The sequence below is a fragment of the Lissotriton vulgaris genome, chromosome 7 (assembly GCF_964263255.1).
Source record: "Lissotriton vulgaris chromosome 7, aLisVul1.2, whole genome shotgun sequence".
Taxonomy (NCBI): domain Eukaryota; kingdom Metazoa; phylum Chordata; class Amphibia; order Caudata; family Salamandridae; genus Lissotriton; species Lissotriton vulgaris.
The window spans coordinates 338,366,482-338,378,552 of NC_141695.1; the positions used below are offsets into that span (position 1 = coordinate 338,366,482).

Genomic DNA, 12,071 nt, shown 5'->3' on the forward strand with positions numbered 1-12,071 from the left:
ACACCCTCTGGTTGTCCAGTGTACATTATTTTCGGCAAAGCAAAGCACACCTTCCCTGCCTCAAGTGACCTGAATTAATTTGGGGCTGATTAATGTGTCACAGAATATTTTTTTAGCTGGCACCTGCTTCCTTAGTGCGCCCTGATTAGTGATCTTTTGCACTTGCTAAGTGCTTTCATTGTTGCAAAATTAGTTACAACACCTGCCCTGCCCCAACTGACAATAATGAATTAGGGGCTGATTAATGGATTTTAACTTCCAGCCTGGCTCCTGCTTGTCTCCCTTAGCTGTAATTCATGACCTTTGTGGCATATGTGTAACTATTCTGAGGTTCAGAGCAGGGTCACATAATAGTTTCAACTGGCAACTGAACTCTGGAGGGGCCCCTCAGGAAGCACTACAGGAAATGGCTACTAATGATGTGCCTGAACTTTTGAACCTGGTAAGTAGTTACTTTCAGTTTTGCTTGGATCATATTTCTGCAATTTCGCACTTATTCGCGGGGCGCGAACTCACGCGAACAGTGCGAGCAGTGCGAGCAAAATCCGCTGCTCGCGGATTTGCGGATTTTGCAGGAAATTCGCAAATCTCGCGGATTGCGGATTTCCCGAAAATCCGCAAAATCCGCGAGCGGAACGGATTTTCCGCCCATGCCTACTGTAGAGGTCAGGGAGGCCAGTGGTGGACCCCAAAGGGCCCCCTGTCCAAAAGAACTCCCCAATCAGCAGATTAAGGGCACCAAAACTAGCAGTCCTAGCCAGGTGAAAATAAAACAAACTCCTGAGAGCTCCCCCTTAAACCTAGTTAGGGACCTCCCACAGATGGACACTGTTGGGCACAGCCAAACATGGGACCTAAGGGCCCCAAACCTGACCTGTCCCTCCAGTAAGCCAAACAGAGGGACCAAGCCTCCAGCTTTAGGTAGCCAGAGGTTGACCCTGAGAGCACACTGCAACTCAGTCCTGGAAAGAAAGGCATATATGGTGGATAGTGATTGGAGGAAGTTGAGCCCAACATTAGTGGAGCCTCACTTCAGTACTCCATCCCAGCACCAGCCTTTTACTTTGCCAAAACACACCACAGGTAGAGATTCCCTGTGGTGGAGACCCTCAGATACCCTTAGGGTGAAGGATTGCTTAGTGGACCATGAGATAGGGGGTAACCATGCCAGTGCATGCACCTCCTCATATGGCCACTCAGGCAATATAGGCTTACCTGGTCAAGGATTGCCTTATCTCCTTTCGTTTGGGGGGGCGGGGGGGGAGTTATGTAGGAAGGTGGATATCTGACTATGGTTGCCCACAACTTTTTGCCTAGTGTTTTGCTCTTTTTTGACATAGTTGGCCTGGGATCCTGCTATACAGGACCCCAGGATTCCTGCTCTCTCTGTCAAAATGTACTCCATGTACCTTAGGTACATATCTAATTGGTATTGGGTCACTCTTGTAAGTCCTTGAACAGTGTACCTTAGGTACCCAGGGCATAAGTGCACCCAAGGCCTACCAGGGGCTGCAGCATGTATTATGCCACCCCTGGCTGGCCATCCAAATCTGACACAACTGGCTGATCAATCAGCTGGGGCAAGGTGGTGTAATCACCCTTTGCTTTAGATATAGTATACCTATATCTAAACCTAAAATGGACACATATACTCTTATAAGTCACTCCTATGGCAGGCCTTAACAATCCTGGAGGCAGAGTGCTTGGAATTATGTGAGATAGTGCTCTGGCATGAATTGAGCCTATCTGCAGCTTTCGGAACGAAGTCCTTTAGCTGTTTCCATGATAACGCTATACCATATACTCTTAAGTGCATTATAATCCTCGCGGATATTGCTAACTTTGGCATAGCATTATCAAAACATGTCGAGTAAGGTGTCATACGAATTGGAATACTACCCCCTCGCCAATTCTGGCGACAGGGGTAGCTTTCCACCCTTTTAGAGGGACACAACATGTATGTAACTGTGAACCCCGGTTAAAGTTAACTCGAGCCTCAGCATCACAAAATGGATGCAGCCACCACAGACACAAGTCTGACCTCCTGCTGCTGGGAGTCCTTCCAGCGAGGGAGGCCTGGACAAAGTGTTTCCTACCTTGGGCGGTGCTAGCACCACCCCAGACAGGATTTTGTGTATTGGGTAGGACAGGCCTGAAAGGAATGAGACATGCCTGGGGCACACAAGGTGCCCTGTGCATACATCGGTTTAAACCAGTTGTTGGGGCACTCCAGCCCCAGCTCTGGCGCGAAACCGGACAAAGGATAGGGAGTGTAACCACCCCCCTTCCTGGTCCCACCAATAGGAGGGACCTAGTCATAGTACAGCCCCCTTTAGGAGAATAAAGGTAGGAGCTGGTCTCATTCCAAATTAGATTATCCTGAATTGAATCTACAAGAAGAAACTCTGGACTTCTATGTTCGACTTCTATGTTCTGCTCCACAGAAGACTGAAGAAATCTCCCTTGTGGCCAAGGGGTGACCCCCCTGCACAAGCAGGCTCCATCAAGCGTCCCAGCGGTTCACTTTGTCGTCTTCCCCAGTGGATCCAGACTTCAGAGCCCGACGAGACCCAGACTTCCAGACCTCTCTGACCTCTACCTACATCTGCAGCACAGCTGAGATCCGTGGGTGTGACGAGACACGTTGGACCGGCCATCTTGAAGAAACTGCACTTCGCTTCCAGCACGACTTCAGAGGCATCCTCGACAAAGTGCTTTGGGGATTGAGAAGCCCCAGCCCCGAGCAGCTCCTGCACAGAAGATCAGCCCTCCAGCATCCACGAGATCTGCGTGGGGCCCTTTTGCTTGATTGCTGCTCGACGCGTTGTCAGGTCACTTGCCGGCTGGCTAGTGGCCTCCTAGATGATGATCCTTGAAATCCACACCACTGGTCTGGTTGCTCCAGACTGGCCCTTGCTTCCCTGCAAAGGAGAAGCACCCCGGACCCCCTGGTCCGCACCAGACGCCTTTTCCACTCACCGAGTGGGTTGCCTTTGCCAAGGCCTGTTGACGCCGAATCCAGAACCAACACCGCCGACAGTGAGAGCCTGCGTGGGACAGCTCGTGCCTCCATCCTGGTCGTCGAAGACACCTCCTGGTCCACTAGGCTGCAGAGTCAAGCGTCCACTCTTCACCTGATCGCGACAACAGCATCTGGTTCCTTCCTGGTTCCACTCCAGTCACTGGCTAGTGACTTTGAACACTGTCCCCTCTGCTTTCAGGTCTTCATCTTCCTTGATCCACCCTTGGATCACTCCGGAAAGCTTCCTCCTGGTCGCCTGCAGCATCTTTCTTCAAGGCTCCATAGACTTCAACGCGGAAACCCGACACACTTTGACACCTATGCACCCGCAGCCCGTGGGTGAGGTAACAAGAGCATTTCGGTGCTCAAGGGTAGATTGACTCTCCTAGTGTCCAGATTTCCAGTCGTTTTAGTCCTAACTAGTCAGAACTGTCCGTACTTACCTTTTTCGTAAATTGTACTGTCCATTGACTTTGTTACGCATCTCACGTGTGAGTTCACACTCTGCACACACGTCCCGTGGGCCTCCTATTACTTACCTAAGGTTAGGATAGTGTAGTCCCAGCGATCCTACAGCCTCTGGACAGCTCCATTCCTTCTATCGACTTTCTCAACCCACTTACTTAGTATATGTTTTGACGTGCCCCTAGGGCACCATTGTAATTCCTGCAACTTAAACATATTTTTTCTAAGAGTCTTGTCATGTGCTTAGCCCTCTGATCTCATAAAGAGTTCAGAGGTGTTTGTTATTAATAAATATATTGTTTATTTTCATAACAACCTGTGTGGTGTCCTTTCATCTGGTATTCAAGGGGTTATATGTGGTAAAACAGCTGGCTTCACATGCCAAAAGAGTTTAGCCTAAGACTGCTTTGTCCATGCTACCATTAGGATAGCTGGTCTATAAGATTGACTTACAACCAATCACCATAAGGGTTGTTTGGACTGATACAAGGTGATCACTAGAACTAGTGAGCATCATATATCAGGCCAACTTCTCACACTGACCTGAGGGAGTTCTTGGACATTTCTTTTCTTCTCTGGACAATGCTAGGGTACAGTGTGTTAGTTAAAAAGCCTTAGGATAAACCGCTAAAGTGTCCTTTGTTCTGGTGGTATCGTACCTAGGTTAGATAAAGCATTACTAACAGATAAATACAGGTGTAATGACCTATAAGGATCACTATATTTGAATAAAGTTCATGCCAACATGTTTCTGCCTCTTACTAGCCATGGGTCTAAGGCATTCATCAGGGCAGTCTCTATGTAGCTCTACACTGCAAGTAGTAAGTGCAGAGTGTGCATAGATATAACAAATATAGAGAGGACCTACCTCTCCAATGGTATCATTAGGATGAAAAAACCTAACACTGCTTATCTAATTGCTGCATGGTCTGTTCGGGGTGGTTTTCTCCTGTTGTCACACTTTTGTCAAGGTAGAGATCCCACTGGTATCCTACCATGCCCCTTCGAACAGCCATCCAGTGCAAGCCAAAAAGATTTGAGAGGACGCATGCCACTCTCAAATATGGTACTAAATGATGGGCTTGCATTTCACATAATTAAGCATAATTTTGCATAATTTCTCAAAATCAAATTACACCAATTTCACCCCCCCCCCCCCCCCCCCCGATAGCTGTCACCTATTTAAACATGAGCTCTGCCACTGAGCTTCTTCCCTTTGCAGTCTACAAAGTTTACAGCGAATTAACTCCTTTTGGTAAAGGAAATTGTCAATGTGTCTTAATGAATTGGTAAAAGCTACAATGATAGCAGTTGTCGGTACCCTGGGAGGAGCCAGGCGCACAGAATTTCATGTGAGCACTTGATGAAAGCAGCAAGAGATGCTGGAGACTACTCTCCTGTCTATGCCATCAAAGCAAAATGTAAATTTCTGCGAAGTGCCATGGGCTGATCAAAAATGTGAAGGGCAAGTTGCCCCACAAATATCTAAAGGGGGCTGTTCCTAAGCCACTTTCTATTTGATTGATAGATGCTGCATATTGTTGTGTCGATATGAGCTCAGCGAGAAAGTAAGCTGTCCAGCCAGATCTAAAAAAGAGAAGATGCTTTTGTGCCGGGCAAGAGAAGTAATCTCATTCATGCCAAGAAGGCTGGGTGTGGGGCAAGGGAGAACCAGGGCAGGAGTTCTAGCTGTTGAATCAACACTGAATATTTCTGGGTCACCATCGATCGCTCTCTCAGCTTTACCCACTTGCTGTCCCCTCCCAGGCTTCTTGTACTCCTTCCACGGAGGGTGCAGGACTGATCTGGGATGAGCACAGGGTTAGGCCTGGGTGGTGAACACCGCTCAGTTGGTGGATTTTTTTGCACTCCATACTCCGCAGGGCTTGCAGGGTTCCTTAAAACTACAAGCTGGGGTTTTTTCTCGCTCGCACTCGCCAACGTTGTTGGTAAGCGTGAGCGAGAAAAATTCAACTCCAGAACACTTCCCAGTGAGATTTCTGAACGTGGGCGTTCGCAGGTGATCGCTACTGTTCGCATTGAGAAATCTTCCGTTTGCTTTGAAGAAGCTGCTGCTCAAGTAGAACTTCTACTCGAGAGGCAGAAAAAAAGCAGCGTCCTCTTACTCTGCGCGAGATGCTGTTCAAGCTGATTTTACAGCGTGGGACAAACACCTGGCGCTAAAAACCAATGCAAACAGCTCAAGGTAACGCACTTCGCTGCTTGCAGAACTCCGCATAGTGCGGCCTCCTTTTTTTTGTCACTCGCTGAGTTACGGTTAAAACTCCATGAACTCCGCCCAGGCCAACACAGGGTTTGCATCAGACTGAAAGGTGGGATTGGCACTGCCTGGCATTTAACACATCCATGTTACTTTCTCTTCTGTACCCACAGTCTACCCTCTCGGACCCATTGCCCAGATTTCTCCAGGGACGAGAGCAAGTGTCTGCGTACGACGAGCTGGTAAACGCCTACGAGACCACCACAGGCTCAACGCACAACTGGAAGTACGGCGGAGGGGTCCTGTCCCAGCCCAGCCACCCCATCGCCCCGCCGCACTGGAAGGTGCACTACAACAAGGATTTATGGGAGAAGGTAACGTGTCAGCAAGTGTATGGGCTAGGGAAAGGGGGGTATAGGGAGACAGAAAAGAGCAGGGCATCACACAAGAGAGCACACCGGAAACACATGGGGCCTCATTTATGAACCCTTGCGTCACTTTTACACCGCCGGTGCGTCACTTTTTGTGACGCACCATTGGCGTAAAAAACGCGACTTGTTGTGCCATATTTACAAAGTGACTCATCTAGGTAGATGCGTCACTTTGTAAACCCCTATGCCACATTATACCTGCGCCAGGTATAATGTATGCAAGAGGAGCGTATTGACGCAAGAAAGGGTCATAGAAGTGACGCAGTGAAATCTATGAGATTTCACTGAGTCACTTCTAGTACGCCGTTGTGTCAAAATCTTGCGCCTGCCTCATAGCAGGTGTAAGACTGACGCAAGCCCTTTCACATGGGGCTTGCCCTATGTGAAAGGACGCATTGCTGTTGCTGTGTCACTTTTGTGGCACACTCCAGCAATGCGTCACTTTTGCACTTACAGATACGTCAGAAATACTGACGTATCTGTAACTCCTTGCGCAATGATGCGTCATAATGTAAATATGACGCATCATTGGTGTCGCAAGGAGGGCGCAATGAAAAGTGACGCAACGCTGTTTTCACGCAGAGAGGCGTCACTTTTCATAAATGAAGCCCCTGAGGTGAGAGACTCACTGTGGAGCACAAGTGGGAGTCCGTAGTCTAGGGCCCAGCAGGGGTAAGAGGGCCATTGCTGTAGAGACTGAGAACAGACTTTGCACAAGGCGAGAGAGGCAGGAATAGAGAATATGAAAGATTAGTGGGTTTAATGTGAGATTTAAACGTGATGGCACAACATAAGAGAGCAATGTATGCACGTTGTGAGAGAGCCATAAGTGCGCAATTTGTGTGTGATAGAGAGAGACCCTGGGCGTACAAGGTGAGAGAGCTGCACGTGTACACAATGAGAGAGCCTAGAGTGCACATTATGAGAGAAAGAGCCATGGGCCTGGTGCTCACGGTGAGAGAGATATAGAATTTATGGATACACAATGAGAGAGAGCCTTGCATGCAGAACGCGAGAGAGCCCCGGGTGCACAATGTGACAGAGCTAAGCGTGCTTGCACATTGTGATAGAAAGAGAGCCATGGGTGGACCGGGTGAGAGAAAGAACGCCAATGGTGTTCAGTGTGTTAGAGCCTTAGGCGCACAGGATGAGAGAGACATTGGTGCACGATGGGAGAGAACTATGGCTGCACAATGTGAGACATAGGGAGAAAGATCTGAGAGTACAATGTGGGTGAGCAAGGGGTGCAAAGTGTTAGAGAGCATTAGGTGAACAAAGCGAGAGAGCCAAGAGTATACCTTGTATGTGTGATAGAGGGATTGGTGCATAATGTGTGAGCGACCACCAAGGGACAGTGTGAGAGAGCCAGCGGTGCACAGTGTGAGAGAGCTTTATAATGTGACAGAGCCTTTGGTGCACACTTTGAGAGTTCCATGGTGCATAGTCTGAGAGAACCACAGGCAAGGGGTATAAGATCGCCATGTATACAATGTGAGGCAGCCATGGGCGTGCAATGCGGGAGAGCGGTGACAATCTGAGAGAGCCAAGGGTGCACAAATGTGACAGAGTAATTAATGGGTTCCCATTGCAACAGTGAGAGAGATGTGTGTGCAGTGTGAGGGAGGTAACGTGCATATTGTAAGAGAGAGAGACATCAGTGGATAATGCAAGAGAGGACCAAGGGTGTGAATGAGCCATGGGTGCATAGTGCAAGCGAGCCATGGGTGCATAGTGCAAGCGAGCCATGGGTGCATAATGTAAGAGAACCATCATTGCATAGTGAGAGAGCCGTGGGTGCATAGTTTGAGAGAGCCGTGGGTGCATAGTTTGAGAGAGCCATGGGTGCATAGTGCGAGAGAGTCATGGGTGCATAGTGTAAGAGCGGCATGGGTGTACATTGTAAGCGAGCCATGGGGGCATAGTGTAAGAAAACCATTGGTGCATAGTGTGAGAGAGCAGTGGGTGCATAGTGCAAGAGGGCCATGGGTGCATAGTGTGAGAGAGTCATGGGTGCATAGTGTGAGAGAGTCATGGGTGCATAGTGTAAGAGCGGCATTTGTGTACAGTGTAAGCGAGCCATGGGTGCATAGTGTAAGAAAACCATTGGTGCATAGTGTAAGAAAACCATTGGTGCATAGTGTAAGAGAGCCATGGGTGCACATTGTAAGAGAGCCATGGGTGCACATTGTAAGAGAGCCATGGGTGCACATTGTAAAAGAGTCATGGGTGCATAGTGTAAAAGAGTCATGGGTGCATAGTGTAAAAGGGGCATGGCTGCATGGTTTGAGAGAGCCAAGAGTGCACAAATGTGACAGAGTAATTAATGGGTTCCCATTGCAACAGTGAGAGAGATGTGTGTGCAGTGTGAGGGAGGTAACGTGCATATTGTAAGAGAGAGAGACATCAGTGGACAATGCGAGAGAGGACCAAGGGTGTGAATGAGCCATGTGTGCATGGTGCAAGCGAGCCATGGGTGCATAGTGCAAGCGAGCCATGGGTGCATAATGTAAGAGAACCATCATTGCATAGTGTGAGAGAGCCGTGGGTGCATAGTGCAAGAGGGCCATGGGTGCATAGTGCAAGAGGGCCATGGGTGCATAGTGTGAGAGAGTCATGGGTGCATAGTGTGAGAGAGTCATGGGTGCATAGTGTAAGAGCGGCATTTGTGTACAGTGTAAGTGAGCCATGGGTGCATAGTGTAAGAAAAACATTGGTGCATAGTGTAAGAGAGCCATGGGTGCACAATGTAAGAGAGCCATGGGTGCACAATGTAAGAGAGCCATGGGTGCACAATGTAAGAGAGCCATGGGTGCACATTGTAAAAGAGTCATGGGTGCATAGTGTAAAAGAGGTATGGGTGCATGGTTTGAGAGAGCCAAGGGTGCATAGTGCAAGCGAGCCATGGGTGCATAGTGTAAGAGAACCATCAGTGCATAGTGTAAGAGAGCCATGGGTGCACATTGTAAGAGTCGTGGGTGCATAGTGTGAGAGAGCCATGGGTGCATAGTGTAAAAGAGTCATGGGTGCATAGTGTAATAGAGGCATGGTTGCATAGTGTAAGAGAGTCATGGTGCACAGTGAGAAAGACAATTCTATATACTATGAGAGAGCCACATGCGCACACTGTGAGAGGGCCTTGGGTGCCCACTGCGAGAGAGCCAAGAGTGCATATTATGAGTGAGAAAGAGAGAGAGACATGGGTCCGGTGCGCAGTTTGAGAGAGGTATGTATGTATATTGTAATAGAAAGAGAGAGCGCTCGATGCTAAATGCGAGAGAGGCGTGGGTGCCCATTGTAAAAGAGCCAAAAGTGCACATTTTGAGAGCGATCTAACAAGCCTTGGATGCACAGTGAAATAGATCTATAGAACACACTCTGAGAGAGAGCAAAGGTGGGCAGTGTGAAAGAGCCGTGCCTGCACAGAGCCATGGCTTTACAGTTTGAGAGAGCCATTGGTGCACAATGTGAGAGATCTATGGGTGCATAATGTGAGAGAGCCATTGGTGCACAAGGTGAGAGATCTATGGGTGCAGAATGAATGGAGAGAGCCATTGGGTGCACAATATGAGAGATCTATCGGTGCAGACTGTGAGAGAGCCATTGGGTGCACAATGTGAGGGATCTATGGGTGCACAATGTGAGGGATCTATGGGTGCACAATATGAGAGATCTATCGGTGCAGACTGTGAGAGAGCCATTGGGTGCACAGTGTGAGAGATCTATGGGTGCACAATGTGAGAGCCATTGAGTGCAGACTGTGAGAGATCCATTGAGTGCCCAATGTGAGAGAGCCAATGGGTGCAGACTGTGAGAGAGCCATTGGGTGCACAGTGTGAGAGATCTACGGGTGCACAATGTGAGAGAGCCATTGGGTGCACAGTGTGAGAGATCTACGGGTGCACAATGTGAGAGAGCCATTGGGTGCAGAATGAATAGAGAGAGACATTGGGTGCACAATGTGAGAGATCTATGGGTGGAGACTGTGAGAGCCATTGATGCTAAATGTGAGAGATCTATGGGTGCAGAATGAATGGAGAGAGCCATTGTGTGCACAATCTGAGAGATCTATGGGTGCAGACTGTGAGAGAGCCATTGGGTTCACAGTGTGAGAGATCTATGGGTGCAGACTGTGAGAGACCCATTGGGTGCACAGTGTGAGATGGATGTATGACGTTACAACGCATACTTTTACCACGCATACCATTACAACGCGGTATTTACAACGCATACCGTTACAACGCATAGCGCTTAGAGGTGCTGGATAGTGGTAAGTATAATTTTATATTCCAACTCCAGTCCCCGTGGACACTAGGGAAGGTGTTGGATATAAAATTATACTTATTCCCTATCCTAGAGCGCCTCCCAGCGCAATGCGTTGTAATGGTATGCGTGGTAATGCCTGCGTTGTAGTGGCAGTGCGTGGTAAAAACTTCGTTGTAAACGTTGTATACCGTGTGAGATCTGTGGGTGCATAATGTGAGAGCGCCATTGGGTACAGAATGAATGGAGAGAGCCATTGGGTGCACAATGTGAGAGATCTATGGGTGCAGAATGAATGGAGAGAGTCATTGGGTGCACAATATGAAAAATCTGCTGGTGCAGATTGTGAGAGAGCCATTGGGTGCACGATGATTGGGATCTATGGGTGCACACTGTGAGAGATCTATGGGTGCAGAATGAATGGAGAGAGTCATTGGGTGCACACTGTGAGAGATCTATGGGTGCAGAATGTGAGAGATCTATGGGTGCAGAATGGAGAGAGCCATTGGGTGCACAATGCGAGAGATCTATGGGTGCAGTATGTGCGAGATCTATGGGTGCAGTATGGAGAGAGCCTTTGGGTGCACAATGTGAGAGATCTATGGGTGGAGACTGTGAGAGAGCCATTGATGCTAAATGTGAGAGATCTATGGGTGCAGAATGAATGGAGAGAGCCATTGCGTGCACAATATGAGAGATCTGTGGGTGCAGAATGTGAGAGCGCCATTGGGTAAAAAATGAATGGAGAGAGCCATTGGGTGCAAAATGTGAGAGATCTATGGGTGCAGAATGAATGGAGAGAGCCATTGGGTGCACAATAAGAAAAAGATCTATTGGTGCAGATTGTGAGAGAGCCATTGGGTGCACAATGTGAGGGATCTATGGGTGCACAATGTGAGATCTATGGGTGCAGAATGGAGAGAGCCATTGGGTGCATAATGTGAGAGATCTATTGGTGCAGAATGTGAGAGATCTATGGGTGCAGAATGGAGAGAGCCATTGGGTGCACAATGCAAGAGATCTATAGGGGCAGTATGTGAGAGATCTATGGGTGCATAATGTGAGAGAGCCATGGGTGAGGAATGTGAGAGAGCCGTTGGTTGCAGAATGTGAGAGAGCCTTTGGGTGCAGGTTGTGAGCGCTATGGGTGCAGAATGTGAGAGATTCATGGGTGCAGATTGTGAGAGCGCTATTGGTGCAGAATGTGAGAGAGCCATTGGCTGCAGAATGTGAGAAGCTATTGGTACAGAATGTGGGAGAGCCATTGGGTGCAGAATGTGAGAGATACATGGGTGCAGAATGTGAGAGAGTGTTGGGTGCACAATGTGAGAGATCCATGGGTGCAGAATGTGAGAGACGCATTGGGTGCGCAATGTGAGAGATCTATGGGTGCAGAATGTGAGAGATTCATGGGTGAAGATTGTGAGAGCGCTATGGGTGCAGAATGTGAGAGAGCCATTGGGTGCAGAATGTGAGAAGCCATTGGGTGCAGAATGTGAGAGCCATTGGGTGCAGAATGTGAGAAGCCATGGGTGCAGAATGTGAGCGAGCCATTGGGTGCACAATGTGAGAGATCCATGGGTGCAGAATGTGAGAGAGCCATTGGGTGCACAATGTAAGATATCTGAGTCCCCAATGTGAGAGAGCCGTGGATGCACAGTGAAAGATCTAT

General features: G+C 48.6%; 1 protein-coding gene across 1 annotated transcript in view; it reads left to right on the plus strand.

The window, feature by feature from the left end:
* The window catches only part of SAXO3 (stabilizer of axonemal microtubules 3), an 83,041-nt gene that overhangs the window by 26,865 nt on the left and 44,105 nt on the right, over positions 1–12,071 (plus strand). The window contains exon 2 of the mRNA XM_086928667.1: positions 5,882–6,082. Coding sequence (XP_086784793.1) covers positions 5,882–6,082 — 201 coding nt within the window. The remainder of the gene's footprint in view (positions 1–5,881; positions 6,083–12,071) is intronic.